Source organism: Meles meles, chromosome 6 (assembly GCF_922984935.1).
Source record: "Meles meles chromosome 6, mMelMel3.1 paternal haplotype, whole genome shotgun sequence".
Lineage (NCBI taxonomy): Eukaryota > Metazoa > Chordata > Mammalia > Carnivora > Mustelidae > Meles > Meles meles.
In genome coordinates, this window is record NC_060071.1 from 133,889,216 (window position 1) to 133,909,178 (window position 19,963).

A 19,963-nucleotide genomic window follows, 5' to 3' on the forward strand; every position below is an offset into this window, starting at 1 on the left:
AATGCTGTGCAAGGTTATCAGATCATGTGTGGATTATATCATTGATGGTCACAAAAACCCTGTGAGGTAAGTAGTACAGGTATTAATTTTGTAAGATGGGTGAGGAGACCAAGGCTGATGTTGCATGACTCATCCAAGACCACAAATGGTGAGTAAGTGGCAGAACAAGACAAGGACCTGTGTCCCGCCCTCCAGAGAGAGGGACTGGCTAGCAGGATTCCTCTAATCCAGCTGCTGGTCCTCACTCTTAGGCTCCAGTTGAAGGCTTTGCTCTTTTCAACCTCTCTACCTGACCTGCTGAAGGTTGCCTCTCCTGGGAACACCCTCCCCTTACTCCTCATTCCCAGTTCTCCAAATACTGCGCATCCTTGAAGATTAAGCTCATCCTACAACATCTTCCCAAGTCTTTCCCAAATTCATTCAGCTTACTATCTAAGCTTCAGTTAAATCCCTTATCCCTGCTTCCAACCAGTTCCTACCCTGAAAGACTTTCTGTATGGAAAGTCTAGACCTGTCACTGCAGTCCAGCCATCCTCATCAGAACTCCAGCCTTCTGTAGACCTTTTGTTGCTGTTTGTGTTAACACTTGGCCGTCTTTTCTCTCACTAGAATGCAAGCGCCATGAGGTGTAAGCCACACATTTTTCTATAAGCCTCATACTTCTATCACAAATTTATGCTCTTTGGGATCATAGTGTTTATTGACTCAAAGAAGGTGTCTGCTCTGTCCACTTGCTGTGAGATTGTTTAGCTCCTAAACCATGAAAAGCTGATAGCTTACCAGTCCCTTTCCTAAAGATGGGGGGAAAGAAGGCAGGAGCTCTTATATGCCCATTCAGCAATTAAAAATAACCAACACTTGGGGTGCTTGGGTGGCCCAGTCAGTTGAGCATCCGATTCTTGATTTGGGCTTAGGTCATGATCTCAGGGTTTTGGGATTGAGCCCTAAGTAGAGCTCCATGCTCAGTGGGGAGTCTGCTTGAGGATTCTCTCTCTCTCTGCCTCTCCCCCCTCACACTCTCTCTTTCTCTAAAATAAATAAATCTTTTAAAAAAAATAACCAATACTTAATGAATTTTTACTAATGACCAGTTGTTGTTGTTGTTGTTTAGTTTGACAGAGAGAGATACAGGGAGAAAGGGAGCACAAGCAGGGGGAAGGGAGAAGGAGAACAAGCCCCCCATGGAGCAGGGAGCCCCCATGTGCGGCTTGTTCCCGGGACTCTGGGATGATGACCTGAGCTGAAGGCAGACGCTTAACAACTGAGCCATCCAGTCGCCCCCAGTGGCCAGGTCTTGTACAAAATACTCTGTATATATTAATGCAAATCCTCAGGACAACTATTATTATTTCCACTGAACAGATGGAAGACATAGTGCTCACTCAGCTAGTAAGTGGCACAGCCAGGATTCAAATCCAGAGCACCTCCAGAGTCAATACTCTTAAGTACGACACTAAATTTTTGTAGGTAACCTAAAGTCTCTTGTTATGATATAGACCCACTTCCTTTCTAACCCCTATGGGAAGATAGAACTCGAGGGGTGCAGGACAATATTTATTATGCTCTTACTATGGGCCAGCATCATGATAGGTGAGCCTATGAAACAGGAAGTAGTAACTCTATTTTAGAGAATTTGGCTCCCAAAGTGGCTAAATACCGGAGGTATGGCTTTCAGTTATTGGCAGAGTTGGAATGAGACCAGGTTTCCTGACTCTCAAGGAAGTACTCTTTAAAGGAAATTGTACAGAAAATCCTGATTAGGGACAGATGTGAAGGGCAAAGAGACATCCGAATTATTAAGAAATGTGCTGATGTACGCAGCGTACTGAAGAATGTTGAGAGAATGCTAAAAATGCTATTCTATAGATACCCACAGAGGCATTCCTTGATTAAATAAAGGAGCCATGTCACCGCCTAGGATTCCCATCCCAGAACTTCCCCGGAGGCAAGGGCAGAGAGGGCGCCACCTGTGCAGGGGAACCCGGGAACCCGCTCTGGACTCCAGGGCTCAGCCCGCTTCCTCTCCTCACATTCTAATTGGCCGACTTCTTCCTGGGCCCCGCCTCCTCTGCGTGGACCGAGGAGCCGCCGAGCCCTCCTCAGACCCCCTCCTCGACACCAGCGAGCCGCCTTTGCTGTCGCCCGTGACTGGCCCGACTGCAGCATGGGGTCCGCCTCCCCTCCTCCAGATTGGCCAGCAGTCCCCAGGCTCCCGTCTCTCCTGTCCGGCCCCGCCCCATTTCCCCTTGGCAGCCGGGCCCCGGGCGAGCCCCCGCCTCCGCGGGAGCGGGCCCCGCCCCCTGTGACGGCTGGGCCGGTAATTGGCGGCGGCGTGCAGCCATTTCCGGTTTCGGGGAGGTGGGTGGGGTGCGGAGCGGGACTGGAGCGGCCGCCGCCTGGGTCGCCGCCTACAGAGCCTGCTCTGCGCCTGGTGTTGCCGGGACGATGCGGCCGGAACCTGGAGGCTGCTGCTGCCGCCGCCCGCTGCGGGCGAACGGCTGCGTGGCGAACGGGGAAGTGCGGAACGGGTACGTGAGGAGCAGCGCCGCTGCCGCCGCAGCCGCCGCCGGCCAGGTATGGTGGGGCCGGACTGAGCCGGAGGTAGCGGGCTGGGACCCCGCGAGCTGCGTCCGTGCGGAGCCAGCAGAGGGGGCGGTCGGGCAGGGCGAGGTCGCGGTGACCGTCCGCGGGGTCGGGCGCCGGGCGCGGCTCAGGTGTGCTGGCGGCGGTGTCCCGGAGCTGACCGGGCCTGCGCCAGACGGGAGGCTCAAGGGCGGCGTGGGGGCTCCCTCGTGTCGCCGCGTCGGAGGTCGGCCTCCGGAGGTTTGGGCTCTGCTCGGAGTCCGAGTACCTTCCTCCCGCCGATCTGGCCAGAAATACACGCCGGCCCTCCGGGAGGGTCCACTCGAGGGCTCTTGGTTCTTTCTCTCGAGGCTCCCGCCTCATGTCCTCGAGGTGGTTGCTTCCTCTTAGAGTCCTGAAACCCTCCCAGGAAAACCATCCTCAGGGTCCTCAGGAGGCCAAGAAAGTTAGATAATGAACCAGACGGATCAACAGCCAGGTCTCTTCCTACCGTATACCTAGCCCTTCTGCAAGCAAGGCACTGGACCATACATCTGGCAGAGTGAACCCCGGCTGGTGCCTCACTAGCCTTATGGTCTTACTCAGCCTGTGTGAGACCCCATCCCGGGCTCCAGGTTGAGTTAGGTGGTCCCTGTGAGCGAGAGTGCTGTCACCCAAGGGGCTTGCTGAACCCAGGGGGTGACTTGTGATGAGTCTCCATACCAGTTAACCAAGGCTGAATCCCAACCAAGTCCGGGGAGTTCTGAAATATTTTGAAAAGGTTTGAATTGAAGACAGTAATTAGAAACAGCCTTCCAGTTCTCTGGATTGACAGATTCTCCTGAAATGTGTTCTTATTTTTTATTTTTATTTTTTTAAAGATTTTATTTATTTATTTGACAGAGATCACAAGTAGGCAGAGAGGAAGGGAAGCAGGCTCCCCACTGAGCAGAGAGCCGTGGGACTGGATCTCAGGACCCTGAGATCATGACCTGAGCTGAAGGCAACTCACTGAGCCACCCAGGCGCCCCTGAAATGTGTTTTTAAAGACGAACTGGTTAAAAAGAGAAAAAGATCAGTGTTGCTGGAAGAGTGTTGTAAGATTTGCAGTTGACTTTAATAGTTATAAATTCCATTTAGATATTAAGGAAAACGTGTTTTGTTTTGTTTTTTTGCCCCAAAGCAGTAGTGTGACTATTGTGATTTAATTTGTCATTAATATAGATATGTAGCAGCTTCCTCCCCCCAGTCAGTAGATGGGATAGATAGGCCTGTTACTGCTTGGTGTGAAACAGAAAATAAAATCATTCCTCTGGGTCATGTTAACATAGCAAGGCTGTGAGAGTTGTAGCGAAAACACATCAAAGAGCCTTGACCTCCCCTGAGGGTGTAAGGTTGAAAGCACCATAATGCACAGATTCCAAAGATTTATTTTCATTTTTAAAGAAATAATTGAGTGAGAGAGGAAGTGTAAGAACTTTCTCATTTTGGGCTGTGTAAGGGGTTGTTGTTTTTAGCAACATAAATGGCTAATAAGATAAATTTGCTGTGATAAAGAATGTAACAGGGAAACCTGATGGGTGGGAGTCAGAAAATACTTTGCAGATGAAGGAACGGATTATGATTTTTTAATAGGGAAAAGGAAATCAAGAGAAAGGTGTTCAGAGGAGTTTTGTATTTAGGAGCTCTTTACATTTAACATAGGAGTTATGTTCTGATTTAATAGTAAATTTCTCCCATAGTCTCTAATAGTCTAACATTTATAGGTACGATATTTCTTTAGAGGTTGCCAGCTAATAGTAAGATGAAGACATATCAGGTTGCTAAAGTGAAATTTTAAAATGTGTATGACTGTAACATCTGGCTGACTTTTTCTAGTGTATTTTAGTGAAAAATTCCACTCAAGTCACTGTGGTGGCATCTGGAAGACTGGTCTACTGGAATGCCTGAAAAAATGGTTAGGCTTCCAGTTATCACTTCTAGAAAACTCTTTGTCACAAGTGTTTTTAAAACAAAGACTTGGGGTACCTGGGTAGCTCAGTGGGTCAAAGTGGGTAGAGGCCTTCGGCTCAGGTCATGATCCCAGGTTCTTGGGATCGAGTCCCCCGCATCGGGCTCTCTGCTCGGCAGCGAGCCTGCTTCCCTTCCTCTCTTTCTGCCTGCCTCTCTGCCTACTTGTGATCTCTGTCTGTCAAATAAATAATAAATAAAAATCTTTAAAACAAAGACTTTAGGGATATAGCTTTGTACATGAATATGAGGACTACTATCTATTAGGTTTTTGTTTTGTTTTCTTAAGTAAAAGAGAGGTTTTTGGTAACTTCATGGGAGCAAGAGTATCTTTAAAATACTTTAAGTTGGTTTTGTTTCAATTACAGTGATAGTGCACCAACCCATATTTATTTTCCCCTACTTTCTAGGGGAAATGTTGCCAATTATGCCATAAAAATACACATAAGATGTTAAGAGTGCAAGTGTGTGTCATCTTTTAACTAAAATATAAATTTAGAGTTTTGTGGGTTTTTAAAAATATTTTATTTATTTATTTGAGGGGGAGAGAGAGAGAGAGCATAAGTGGGGAGAAGGTCAGAGGAAGAAACAGACTCCCCATGGAGCTGGAAGCCCCACGCAGACTTGATCTAGGGACCCTGGGATCATGACTTGAGCGGAAGGCAGTTGCTTCACCAACTGAGCCACCCAGGTGCCCTGAATTTAGAGTTTTTAAGCTTGGGATATACATTCATTTCCTCACATATCCCACCATTTGTCTTTTAATGAACAGGAGAGAAGTTAGGAGCTTCTAGGATTCTTTCACACTCTCAAGAGTTCTCTTGTTTGAAGGTATAGATTATATGTGCTTGCTCTTTGTTGGATTTGGGTTTAGAGTTTGAGTAAATAGATCCTGTGGTAGAAAGGGCATATAAGGGGTGCCTGGGTGACTCAGTGGGTTAAAGCCTCAGCCTTTGGCTCAGGTCATGATCCCAGGATCCTGGGATTGAGCTCCACATCAGGCTCTCTGCTCAGTGGGGAGCCTACTTCCCCTCCCTCACCCCCCCCCGCCCCCCCCCCCGCCTCTCTGCCTACCTGTGATCTCTGTCTGTCAAATAAATGAATAAATAAATAAATAAATAAATAAATAAATAAAATCTTTAAAAGAAAAAAGGGTCTATAAAACAACCAACGCTGCTGTTTTTGTTTTCTGGGTTCTTTCCTCCAGTTTTTTCTTACAGTGGTAAAACAGACATAAAATTTACCGTCTTAACCATTTGTAAGTGTGCAGGTCAGTGACTTTAAATGCATTCGTCATGTTGTGCAACCATCACCACCGTCCACTTCCAGAACTCTTTCATCTTGCAAAACTGAAACTCTATTCCCATTAAACAGTAACTCCCCGTTCTCTCCTCTCAGTCCTTGGCAAACCACCATTCTGCTTTCTTTCTCTATGAATTGATTGCTGTAAGTACCTCATAGAAATGAATTCATACTGTGTTTTTCTTTTTGTGTCTGGCTTATTTCATGTAGCATGATATTCTCCTGATTCATCCATCTAGCAGTGTGTATCAAACTTTTCTTACTTTTTTTTTTTTTAAAGATTTTATGTATTTGAGAGAGAGAGAAAAAATACTCAAGCATGAACAAGGGGGAGGGAAAGAGAGAGAGGGAGAAGCAGACTTCAGCTGAGTGGAGAGCCCAGTGTGGGATTTGATCCCAGGACTCTGGGATCATGAACTGAGCTGAAGGCAGACGCTTAACCGAGAATTTCATTCTTTTTTAAGACTGAATAATATTCCATCGTATGTACATATCACATTTTGATTAGCTGTTTATTTCAGCAGATGCTTGGGTTGCTTTCACGGCTTAGGTATTGTGCATAATGCTGCTTTGAACATGGGTGCGCAAATATCGCTTCAGGACTCTGCTTTCAGTTCTCTTGGATGTATATCCAGACTTGGAATTGCTGGATCATATGCTAATTCTATTTTTAATTTTTTGAGGAAATGCCACACTGTTTTCCACAGCAGCGAAATAAACCATTTTACATTTCCATCAACAGTGCACAAGGCTTCCAATTTCTACACATCCTTACCAACAATTGTTATTTTCTGGTTCTTTTTTTTTTTTCTTCATTGTAGCTATAAGATGATAGGGAAAAAATATGCATATATGTTTCTGCTTCTGGTTCTTGGCACAGAGCTCCTAAAACTTGTGTAATTTCCTAAGTGATAGGAATACTAGGAACATCTTTTGTTCTAATATTTAGTCTTTGACCCTTATTCCTGACACAGAGTTCCTAAATCCCTTGGAATTTCCCTGGTGACCCAGTGTCTTTCGCTCTAGTGAGGTGACTCTGGGTGGGCTTCTGAATGGTGGCTGCTCACCAGAAAGACCAGATCAGAGGCTTGCAATTGTCAGCCCCACCCTGCATTCTCCAGAGAGGGGGAAGGGGTTGGAAAGGAAGTTAATGATTGTTCATGCCCGTGTGGCGAAGCCGCCATAAAAATCCCCAGAGTACCAGGTTGAGAGAGCTTCCAGGTTGCTGACCCTGCGGAGATGCTAGGAGAGTGGCAGCCCCTTCCCACACACCTTGCCCTCCGTGCACCTCTTCTGTCTGGGTGTTTATCTGTATCCTTTATCGTCTTTTTATAATAAACTAGGAAACAGTAAGTAAATAGTTTTCCTGAGTTCTGTGAGCCATTATAGCAAATTATCAACCAGAGGAGGAAGTGGTGGGAACCTGGTTAATAGCTTATGGGTTCCGTGGGCAGGGAACAGCCTGGACTTGGCCACAGGCACCTGAAGCAGGAGTGGGGCGGGGAGCCGTCTTGCGGGACCAGGCCCTTCACTTGAGGGATCTGACACTATCTCCGAGTAGAGTGTGTCAGAACTGAGTTAAATTGACACCAGCTGGTGTCACAGAAGTGCTTCGTGGAGTGGAAACTGCCCGCCCATCAGGTGTCAGAAGTGCTGGGAGTGTGGTAGCTCTGAGAGTTTAGAAGTGTCACAGTATTGGGTTCTGTTTTTTACAGCAGCCATTACTGTTTTTTAATGATGACGGTACACACAGAGTTTGCACAAGGAAGAGGAGCAATAAAGCAGTGATTTTTCCTCCTTTGCCATCCAGAGGAGAGGAGGGTCAGCCTTTATTTGAGGTGGCAGCACTAGGGAAACTGAAAGAGTTAGAATTGGAAGCTTTGGCAAAATTAGAGCTGGAAGAAACCTATAGGGGTTTATATAACTCAGTCCCATTATCCTTTTGTAGGACTTTATTAAAACTAATCTTGATAGATGAGTCTATCCTATTTTTAAAGACCTCTAGAGGATTTGCAGGAAATTTTTTCAGCAGCATGTTGCAATGTTCAGTGATTTTAATTACAAGAGTTTTTTTTAAACTGTGGATTTAATGTTTGATTAAATAAATGCCATATTTTAGTTGCACCTAAGATATAATACTGTTTTTAGTTTTAGAGCTCCTTATTTACAGCACTTTTTATTTTTTAAAGATTTTATTTATTTATTTGACAGAGAGAGATCACAAGAAGGCAGAGAGGCAGGCAGAGAGAGAGGAAGAAGCTGGCTCCCTGCCGAGCAGAGAGCCCGATGCAGGACTCTATCCCAGGACCCTTACAGCACTTTCTAAAAGATCTTCCATTTCTTTCTAAAGCTTTTGAGATTTGGACATGAATTTTACTTTCCTTAATTAGTTAACAAGTATTGAAGGAAAGAAACTACCTGCCTTTGAGACTGTTTTGAGCCTAACTTTGTTCCCTTTAGAAGTAGTTTTAGGGGTGCCTGGGTGGCTCAGTGGGTTAAAGCCTCTGCCTTCGGCTCAGGTCGTGATCCAAGGGTTCTGGGATCGAGCCCTGCATCAGGCTCCCTGCTCAGCAGGAAGTCTGCTTCTCCCTGTCCCACTCCTCCTGCTTGTGTTCACTCTCTTGCTGTGTCTCTGTCAAATAAATAAATAAAATCTAAAAAAAAAAAAAAAAGAAGTAATTTTAATGAGATATTAGAATGATGACAGCTTTCTAGCTGCCAAATTAGGTAAGATTCTAAGGAGGACGTGGGGCACAAGTCAAGTTCTTCAGGACAAGCAAAGCAGAGAGAGCGAAGAGCTGGCACTGCTCCTTCTACCTAGAAGGAGGCAAGTGAATAAATAACGAAGGGCGCTTTACTAAAGAGCCACCAGCTTTTGTTTCCCCTGAGAGGAAACAGTAACTGAAAAGTTAGTTAGGAGACAAGAATGGGAGGAGTATCTAGAATGGCCTGGATACCTGTTCAAGTTTTGAAGTCCCAGTGAGACATCCTAAGACCTCAAGATTTTGCAGAAATAAGGTTGTAACTACAGCTGTGGGACTAGATCTTTGTTTTGAATGCTTTTTGTTTTAAGAAGAACATCTCACATCTTGCTAGCTAGATCTGAAAGATGCCAGAGTCATTTGAGGTACTCAGGAATTCTTTTTAATACAGATTCTTGGGAAAGGAGACCAGTATTTAATATATAAACTGCTGTGTTCTAAAGATAGTATTTTAAAACTTGCCTGTTCAAAGAAAGCAAACTTACCCACTTTTTGGGGTTGGCCTAGGTGCCCTAGAAACTTCATAGTGCTCTAGGCAAGATAGTTAATTGGTTGAGATTCAATTAGATTCAATTTTTGAAAGAAAGAAGTAGTGTTCATTGGCAGAATGGGCGATTGAGAGGGATGGGTAGAGACTGTTTGCATTCTGAGTGGGTGTGTCTTACTTGATTAAATACATGGTTTGTGGTCTCAGAAGTCAGTTGCCTTCTGAATAGCTCCTAAGAAGGCTTCCGTAATATAGTCTGTAGTTTGTGATGATGAAGTATGTCCTTGCTCTTCACACATTTAATCTCAGAAAATTTATCTTAACTTTTGTTGTTTTTAAGGCTACCTTTAAGGCCCATTATAAAGGTTCAGGTTGCTGTTTTTCCATTTGTTTTAAAATACTTTGCTTCTGATTATAGAAATAATCCATGTGTGCTACAGGATCCTAAAGGATTGTGATAATCCCTGGTGTTGGGGGTTAATTTTTTAATGAGGTCTCTCTTACCAGGCTGCTGCTTTCTGATCATTTCTGAGTAACAGTGAAATATGCAGCTGTACTGAGACTGTGGGTATGACCCAGCCTTATTCCAAATAATGCATATTGAGCTTGGGGAAAGTATTCAACAAATTTTGTAATCTGGGAAGTTTAGAAACTATTGTGTAGATAAAGTACTGACCTCTCACATGTGAAGGTTTTGACTTATTCTAAATAAGCCTCTCGCTGCCTAATTAGTAAGCCCTTTCAGCAAACAACTGAGTTTACTGCAGTAGCCCCCTTTATCTGCAGGCCATATGTTCCAAGACCACCAGTGGAAGCCTGAACCTACTGTATATAGCGGATAGTACTGAACCCTGTGTTTTTTCTATATATACATACTCATGATAAAGGTTAATTTATAAATTAGGCACAGTAAGAGAGTAACAATAATAACTAATAATAAAATAGAAAATTAAAACAGTATACTGTAATAAAGGTCATGTGAATGTGGTCTCTCAAAATATCTTATTGTACTGTACTTACCCTTCTTATGATGATGCGAGATGGTCATATGCCTGCATGGTGGCACGGAGTGAGGGGATGACGTAGGCATTGTGACACAGCATTAAGGCTGCTGTTGAGCTTTGATGATATGTCAGAAGGAGGATCATCAGCTTTCAGACTGTGGTTGATCATGGGTAACTGAACACGTGGATAATGGGGGTGACTGCCATATTGCATTGTGCCTGCTATGTGATAGGAACTCAGGAAATCTTAGTGGAAGGAATGGATGGGTGATAGCTGAAGCCATACAAGTTGGTGAAGCAGATAGAAGACGGCATTAAGCAAGAAGAGGAGGCTAGAAGGGTGTAATATTGGGGAATCATAATGTTACTGGAAGACACAGACACTGCTGGGGAAGGTTGATCATGAGAACAGAAGCATTAGGAAGCAGTATGAGAAGGAAAGGGAGGCTGTTTCAGTTAGGAGGGGTAGGCAGCATCTCGGTGGTGGGAGACCAAATGTGTAATTACAATAGGTACTCTTTACTGTGATCTGTGACCAAGACACCCCCCCCCCCCCATGCTTCTTCACCTGTCTGATCTTCACAAGGGCCTTGCAGGGCAAATATGATCATCATGTTCTAAATAAGACTGAATTCCAGACTCTTTAAATGACTGTCCCAGTTAGTTAGTTGGTATAGCCTGGTGTATCTTACTCTATTAAGCTACCAGACTTGGCAGTTCAGAAATTACTGGTAACATCTGCGGGGTTTAAATTCAACATGTCACAGGTTATGCCACACTCTGAACGCATATTTCCAGAAGTGTCCTCATTTTTCCACAGGCAACCTTTGAAAAGTAGGGAGTCCACATTTTTTCTTGCAATCGGGATAAATTCCCTACTTTTGGTCAGTAAGTATCTTCTGTGGATGGGATGAAAGTGCTTCCAAAGCTCGCTGGGAAACAAACGTGTTTTGACATTATGTGATTTTCCTCGTTGAAAACTCAGAAACGGAGACAGCCACGTGTGCACGCCCTGGCACGTTTTCAGCTCAGTGGCATCCCGTGCACTCGGGCAGCGAGGCTGTGCCCCGGAATCACCACTCTCCCTTGCCACCCACATCTCCTCTGGAGCACTTCCCGACCTCCAGATAAGCATCGTGGCGCAATGGGGTCAGGAGAGCCAAGTACCAGGGCAGCTCTGCCAGATTCTGCTCCTGGATCCTAGCGCTCTTCCGCCTCTGACCTGTTCTATAACTCCGTGCCCTCCACGCGGTTCTGGAGTGGACAGCGCCTGAGGGGCTACCTGGTTCACATCACTTTCGCTTCTCTGTGGATGGTCTCTGATACACGGGGGTAGGCCCCTGGTGGCCACATCTGTGCAGCAGGACCGTTTTCCTGGTCCTGACTGACTGGCATGGGGCTAGGCACCAATGCTACAGTGACCCCAGGAACCCTCTTATGGGGATTTAAAAATTCCAGGGGGAGAGTTTGTCCTTAAGGAAAATAGTATCTGTGTTACACTCCTCATCAGAGTTTACGTATCTAAAAAGGTTTATATTTTTTCAGTTTTAACTGATTATTTCTTGAACATTTGGATATATTTTCTTTTTTTTTAAAGAATTCAGTGCTTTATTTATTTTTTTAATATATTTTTATTAACATATGATGTATTACTTGCCCCAGGGGTATAGGTCTGAATCATTAGGCTTATATACTTCACAGCACTCACCAAAGCACATACCCTCCCCAAAGTCCATCACCCAACCACCCTATCCCTATCCCCCTCCCCCCTGCAGTTTGTTTTGTGAGATTAAAAGTGTTTTATGGTTTGTCTCCCTCCCGATCCCATCTTACTTCATTTTTTCTTTCCCTACCCGCCAGATCCCCCACTCTGCCTCTCAAATTCCTCATATCAGAGAGATCATATGATATTTGTCTTTCTCTGATTGACTTATTTTGCTCAGCATAATCCCTCTAGTTCCATCCATGTTGTTGCAAATGGCAAGATTTCATTTCTTTTGATGGTTGCATAGTATTCCATTGTGTGTGTGTGTGTGTGTGTGTGTGTGTGTGTGTACACACACACACCACATCTTCTTTATCCATTCATCTGTTGATGGACATCTAGGTTCTTTCCATGGTTTGGCTATTGTGGACATTGGTGCTATAAACATTCGGGTCCACATGCCCCTTTGGATCACTACATTTCTATCTGTAGAGTAAATACCCAGTAGGGACATTTGCATATTTTCAATAAAATTTAAAATGGACACATGTAGTGTTTCTCTTATTTTATTTTTTTAAAGATTTTATTTATTTATTTGACAGAGATCAGAAGTAGGCAGAGAGGCAGGCAGAGAGAGAGGAAGGGAAGAAGGCTCCCCGCCGAGCAGAGAGCCCAATGCAGGGCTTGATCCTAAGACCTCGGTATTAGGACCCAAGCCGAAGGCAGAGGCTTTAACCCACTGAGCCACCCAGGCACCCCTCTTTCTCTTTTTTTAAAGATTTTATTCATTTGACAGAGCGAGAATACAAGTTAGGGGAGGAGCAGAGGAAGAAGGACAAGCAGACTCCCTGCTGAGCAGGGAGCCTGATGCCAGGCTCCATCCTGGGACCCCGAGATCATGACTTGAGCTGAAGTAGATGCTTAACCGACTGAGCCACCCAGGAGCCCCATAGTGTTTCTGTTTTAAAGTCAACATACTTTAGATGAAGTTTTATGTGAAAATACTAGAGTTGGAAAGACATCATACTTGCAAAACGTTAAACTAACACATTAAAGTACAAAGAAAATAAATATCTCCTGAAATTCTACAAGCCAGAGATAACCACTATATCATTTTGATGTATATCCTGCTAGACAAATACACACACACAAACATACATAAATATACAAATATATATACATTTGTATATGTGTAATAGGCAGGGAGGGGGTACAATTTTACATAAAATAAATTGCTTAATATCATTAATATATCTTATCACCAATCAGTAAGACAAACATCATTCTTTTAAGGGGTATATAAATTCCATAATATGAATCTATAGTGTAATTTGTTTAATGAATCCCTGTGCATGATGTGTAGACTTTCTCCCATATTTTCTTTTTTTTTTTTCCTCCATTTTATTTATTTTTTCAGCGTAACAGTATTCATTCTTTTTGCACAACACCCAGTGCTCCATGCAAAACGTGCCCTCCCCATTACCCACCACCTGTTCCCCCAACCTCCCACCCCTCTCCCATATTTTCAATATGTGAACACTTTATATATCTCACACTTTTGATTTTTCATAAGGATAAATGCCTAAAAGTAGCGTCATTCAGAAAGTATATGTGTATATGTATGTGTGTATATATATGATTCTGATCAGAATCAGAATATCATTTTTAAATTAATTTAAAGGAAGCTTTAGAGATATTTTTTAAAGTTTTTTGACTTCTGAAGTGTAATTGACAACAATTTAAGTGATCCAAACCTCATCTTTAAATGAATTAAACTAGATCTCAAAATATAATGTAACACAGAATCATCTTGGGTTCCTAAAATGCTTTGGTGAAAATGTGGATCAAATGTCACTTTCCTCAAATTGATCTTTAAGTCAAGGCAGTTCCAGTGCAGAGTCCTACCCTCTAAATGTTTTGGGTTTTTCTTTCTCTGTCTCTCTTTCTCTCCTTTACTCTCTTTTTCATTCTTTCTTTCCTGACAAATTGATTCTAAAATTCACGTGCAAAAGCAAAGGACCAGAAAGAGCGAAGGCAGTTAGGAAGAGAAATTAGGGAGGAGGAATCACCTTTATTAGATAATAAGACTTAGCATAAAGCTATAATAAAAGTGGCAGTTTCTATTCCAGAAGGAGCACACTATGAGTATGGGGTTTGATAGATAATGGTGGTGGCATTTCACATCAGTGGGGAATGTACCAGTGCTGAGACAGATGGTTTTCTATATGGAAAAAGAAGGGGGAAAAAAGATAGAAAAAGAAGAAAAAATTTTTTTCTATATGGAGAAAGAAAAAAAAAAAATCCCCACCTCACACCAGTCTATAAAATTAATGCCAGGTTGTTAGATACTCAAATGTGAAAATAAAAATAAATATAAAACTCAGTATATAGGAAAAAATATTTATGACCTTAGAGTATAGAGTGACTTTCCTAAAAGCACCAAAGCACGGATTATAAAGGTTGATAGATTTGACTGTATAAAACTTTTGCATGCAATAGCATCGAAAAGAAAATGCTTTGGAAAAAATTTAACAAATAGTACAAGACTTGCACACTGGAATCCACAGAACATTTTGAAAGAAATTTAAGAGGATCTAAGTAAATGCAAAGATATCCAATGTTCTAGAATTGAAAGCCTGGTGGTAGGTATTAAGGAAGGCATGGAGCACTGGGTGTGATGCATAAACAATGACTCTTGGAACACTGAAAAAATAACATTAAAAAAAAAAAAGAGAGACTTGGGGCACCTGGGTGGCTTAGTGGGTTAAAGCTTCTGCTTTCGGCTCAGGTCATGATCTCAGGGTCCTGGGATCCAGCCCCATGTTGGGCTCTCTGCTCAGCAGGAAGCCTGCTTCCCCCTCTCTCTCTCTGCCTGCCTCACTGCCTACTTGTGATCTCTGTCTGTCCAATAAATAAATAAAATCTTTAAAAAAAAAAAACAGTTAAGTTACTTTTCATCTGTAGCTTTTGAAAGCTGTAAAGATATGATCATATTGGGGCGCCTGGGTGGCTGAGTGGGTTAAAGCCTCTGCCTTCGGCTCGGGTCATGATCCCGGGGTCCTGGGATAGAGCCCCACATCGGGCTCTCTGCTCTGCAGGGAGCCTGCTTCCTCCTCTCTCTCTGCCTCTGCCTAGTTGTGATTTCTCTCTGTCAAATAAAAAAAAAAAGATATGATCATATTAAAGGTTGACAATGGGATGTTGCAAAGGGAACTTTATACAGGTGCTTTTAGCATAAATTGGTACAATTGCCTTGGAGAACAATCTGCAATTTCTATAAAAGTTGAAATAGACATTCCTAGTGACTACCCTATGCAGTTTGTCTCTGGGTATATACAGCAGCTGAGGTTTTCAAACATTTTTGTTCCAGCTTACACTAAGAAAGAACATCTTTTTTTTTTTTTTTAAAGATTTTATTTATTTATTTGACAGAGAGAAAGTAATCACAAGTAGGCAGAGAGGCAGGCAGAGACAGAGGGAGAAGCAGTTTCCCTGCTGAGCAGAGAGCCTGATGTGGGGCTCCATCCCAGGACCTTAAGACCATGACCTGAGTCGAAGCCAGAGGCTTAACTGCTGAGCCACCCAGGCACCCCAAGAAAGAACATTTTTATATCAACCTTATGTACATGTAATATGTGAGGTATTGGGGCTTAGGACTTCAATACATTACTTTTGGGAGGATCGATTCAACCTGTGTCACATGGTTTTCCAAAGAAATTCTGCTCATGGCACAAGGAAACGTGTTTAAGAAAGTTTACTGTAAAAACATAAGAACAAAAAGTTGAAAGTAATCCAGCTTTTCATCAGTAGGAGCATGACTTAGCCACCCATCCCCACCCCCACAACAAACAAAAAAAACCAGTATGGCATATTGTTACAGTGAATACAGCACTGAAAAGATTAATCTAGATCTGTATTATACACATGGGCAAATCTTAGACACATTGTTAAACAAAAGTTGCAGAAAGATACATACAGTATGATATGTATATAAGGATTAAAAACATGCAGGGCAATACTGTATTATTTATGGCTATGTATTTATGTAAGAATGGTATTATTTTGGGGGTGCCTGGGTGGCTCAGTTGTTAAGCGTCTGCCTTCGGCTCAGGTCATGATCCCAGAGTCCTGGAGATCGAGCCCTGCATCGGCTCCCTGTTCCATAGGGAGTCTGCTTCTCCCTCTCCTGCTGCTTGTGTTCCCTCTCTCGCTGTCTCTCTCTCTGTCAAATAAATTTAAAAAAAAAAAAAAAGATAAAATCTTTAAAAAAAGATTTATTTTTAAAAGGAAAGGTATTTTTTAAATGCATGGAAATGATAAACACCAAATTGAGGGTCACTTTTATACTTTTTGGGGAAAAGGGTTAAAATAGCACTTGTCCTTTTAAGAAGGACAAACTTCTTAAAAGAATTGGGGAACTGCTTAAACATGAGTCAGAGCATGATGCTCTCCAGAGAGCTTCTTATCACTTGACAACAAAAGACAATTTCTGTCGGTTTACAAGGCCCTGTATCATCTGGCTCTAATATCTAATACTTCTAATTTGATGTCCTGCCAGGTCACTGTCCTCCAGCCAGGCGGGCCTCTCTGCTCTTCCCCAAACACATGGAGTGCACCTGCCCCAGGGCTTGTGTCCTCATGTTAGCTCAGCCTGGAAAACTTCTCCTTAGTTTTCTCCCCACTTCCATGTAGATTTTGCCTACCCCTTACCTATTTTGGAGAGGTTATCCTTGGCCACCTCGTCTAAAATGCTTTCCTCTTGCCATGATTTTTTTCTCCCTTGTTATAGAATGTACAAACTGCCTGGTATTTTATTGTATATCTGCTTGATTATTTACTGTCTGCCTCTCCCACTGGAGTGTATGGCACTGTATTCTAGCACTCAGATCATGCTTAGCTCATAGTAGAGGCTCAGTAAGTATCTGCGGAATAAATGAAAGAATGAATGAATGATAACTTGAATGTTTTATTTAGTGGGAAAAAATAAGATCGAAAGCCTATAAGCTAATTGTTAAGTTTTTGATAAAACTATGTGTTGTGTAGATTTTTATCTATTTGCTTGTATTAATTACAGTATGCTATTTCCTGTGTACTTGCTGGCTGACAAAAAACGCTTTCCCCAAATCACGTAAACATCCACAAGAAACAGGTTGTGATACATGTGCCATTAAAGACACCCAGAGCACAGCTGTTAGTGTTTTGGGCTTGCAGGTGATTAAAGTCCGTAGGGGCTCCCTGAGCAGTCCTGGTAGTGGTGACAGCTTGTGAGGAGGAATAAGAACAGGCCATTGATGGTCCAGTGGTTCGGAAATGGCACAGAGCCACTCTATTTTATCGCCTTTCTGTTAGTTCTTCCTAAGGAGCAGCGTGGCCAATAGTGGGACTTCTGTAACTCCCATTCCCATTGTCTTATGAGAGGTCTAAGCTGAGAGATGATGCTGAGTGCTTCCCTCAGAGAAGGGGAAACCTGTCAGCCTGATTTTCTGCCATTTCTCCCTTTCTCACCTTGATTTGAAATGTCTTGAGGCTGAGCTGAGAAACCTCGTCTGCGATCACCGATGGGACTGTAACAGAGCTACCTGTCAGAAAGCTGCCATACTTGCTAAAGGACAGTATCTTCATCACCTCCTGTACAGGCTTGGCTTGTATAGAGGCGAAGGAAGCAGGTTATTTCTAGGACAGCAAAATTAGTGTTCTGGTTTCCTAAAAACAGACATTTTCTTAACAGAGGATGCTCATATAACTACTTACCTCAGTCCAAGTATAGCTAGTAATATGGATGGCAAAATTAGCTAATTCTATGTGGAGAGCAAAAAAGGAGCACAAAGGGTGAGTTTAAAGTGAAATTCTAATATTAATGATGATTTAAAATGATCAGACTAAGTTGTTGTATTTCTGAAATCATTGAAGAAAAACTGAATCCAGAAAATCTCAGAAATATGACTAAGAAATGGCAATAAGTGGAAAATGTAAAGACTTGGATTCTAATCCCAACTTTGAGTTGAGTTTTCTTATGACTGGACAGATTGCTTAGTCTTTGGTGTTGTCATTTAGTCATGTGAAGAGGAAGAGTAAGAATCACTTGTAAAAAAAAATGCTTTTCACTTTGTATTTTTTATCCTGGATATTTAAATATAAATCCCTTTTGTCAATATTCTTTAAAATAGTTTCCTTATTCTTTTTTATCTCAAAAACCATGCTGTTCTTTGCATCCTTTGGTGGAAAAAAAAAAAACTCAAGAATTTGTGAATACTAGGATTATCTCTTACTTTTTTATCTCTCTCTTTTTTTTTTAAAAAAAATTTTATTGATTTATTTGACAGAGAGAGATCACAAGTAGGCAGAGCAGCAAGCAGAGATAGAGGGGGAAACAGGTTCCTCACTGAGCAGAGAGTCTGATGCAGAGCTTGATCCCAGGACCCTGAGATCATGACCTGAGCCGAAAAGGCAGAGGCTTAACTCACTGAGCCACCCAATGCCCTTTTTATCTCCTTTTTTTTTTTTTAAAGATTTTATTTATTTACTTGACAGACAGAGATCACAAGGAGGCAGAGAGGCAGTCAGAGAGAGGGAGAAGCAGGCTCCCTGCTGAGCAGAGAGCCCGATGTGGGGCTTGATCCCAGGACCCTAAGATTATGACCTGAGCCGAAGGCAGAGGCTTAACCCACTGAGCCACCCAGGCGCCCCTTTATCTCCTTTTTTAAAAAAAGATTTTATTTTTCAGTAGTCTCTATACCCAGTGTGGGGCTCGAACACACAACCTCGAGACCAAGACTCATACACTCCACTGGCATAGTCAGCCAAGCACCCCGGAGTATCTCCTATTTTTATTTTACAGTACAGAGTACAGTCTTTGACATACAGAGATGAAATATTTGTTGTAAAGAATGAGATGATTATGCTGATTTTGAGCTCCTTGGTAGAAAGGATGTCTAACGATGGGATCCACTGTGTGTTTGTGCAGACCCCTCCCTTTACTATGACTTTATCTGCTAAGCATTGTAAGGTTATGGTTGATTTCAAGTCACCTTTCTAGTCCAGCTCTCCAGCTTCTCTAGCACTTGGTAAGTGTCCTGTGCAGAAAACTGGCCTTGCATCTGGGGCTGTGCTAGAATTTAGTCTGTCACACCATGCTATAGAGCTGTCATAAGCTCCACTGGTTTTTCTTTCTCTTGGCAAACCCAGTTATGATCATTCATGCTCACATTCTGCAAATACTACCCGGAGAGAAAGTGACTAGCAATTTCAGCTCACTAAGAAAAGGTTCTTCCCTCTCTGGAATTTTAGTATATCTTGCCCTCTTTGGTTTGCATGGACCTGCAGTTTAATAGTTTAAATAGTTTTTAAAACTATTTCTTGTTTTAAGTAATCTATGTTGTTTTATCTAGTTCTGTGAAATTGATGGCTTGCCTCTACCTATTAATTTTAACCTAGAAGCATTTATTTTTTTATTTTTTTGGTTTTTGTTGCTGTAAATATGACATAAAAATAAAGTTGTTCACACAGTCTCTCTCCATAAAGTCTGAAGGTAGACTGGTCGCACTTGGTGGGTAGATTATGAGCTGTCTTTGTTGTTCCTTAATCTTTTAGGATGTTTTTATTCACATCTCAGTCTCAACCACATCTCCATTGCGAGCCACCAGGAGAGAGAAGTGGAAGGAGAGCAATTGCTGTTTTAAAGGATGTAATCCAGACCTGGTACCTGTCTCTTCTGTTCATTTCCTCTTTGGCCAGAATTTCATCACATGGCTTCCTAGCTGCCGGAGAGATCGGGAGATGTAGACTGTAAGCCGGGTGTCCATGGACCCAGCTAAAACTGAGGTTCTATTACTAAAGGGGAGATAGGGAGGATGTCCATAGGAAGCCAGTTAGCCATCTGTGTCATAGTATAGTGTGAGGAGTTTTTTTTCTAAGTTTCTAAGTTTTTTTTCTATAGTTGTTTTCCTAAATAGTCAATTTTCTTAAGCTCTTGTACTAAATAATCTATCATATCCCCTTCGGTTTATGATTTTTCAACCATGAAAGAGTCTTATTTAATGGTTATGAGCATGTTCTCTGCAGTTAGGCAACGTTAGCAGACAGATATTGTCTGAATTTCCACACTCTGAATATGTATTTCCAGAAGGGTCCT

The 19,963-nt window shown here is 42.6% G+C and overlaps 1 protein-coding gene across 1 annotated transcript in view; it reads left to right on the plus strand.

Moving 5' to 3' along the window:
• The first annotated feature begins 2,366 nt into the window (after positions 1-2,366).
• The window catches only part of SPTLC2 (serine palmitoyltransferase long chain base subunit 2), a 110,811-nt gene continuing 93,214 nt past the window's right edge, over positions 2,367-19,963 (plus strand). Inside the window, exon 1 of the mRNA XM_046008510.1 lies at positions 2,367-2,574. Within this exon, the coding sequence (XP_045864466.1) occupies positions 2,446-2,574 (129 nt within the window). The 5' untranslated portion in view covers positions 2,367-2,445. The remainder of the gene's footprint in view (positions 2,575-19,963) is intronic.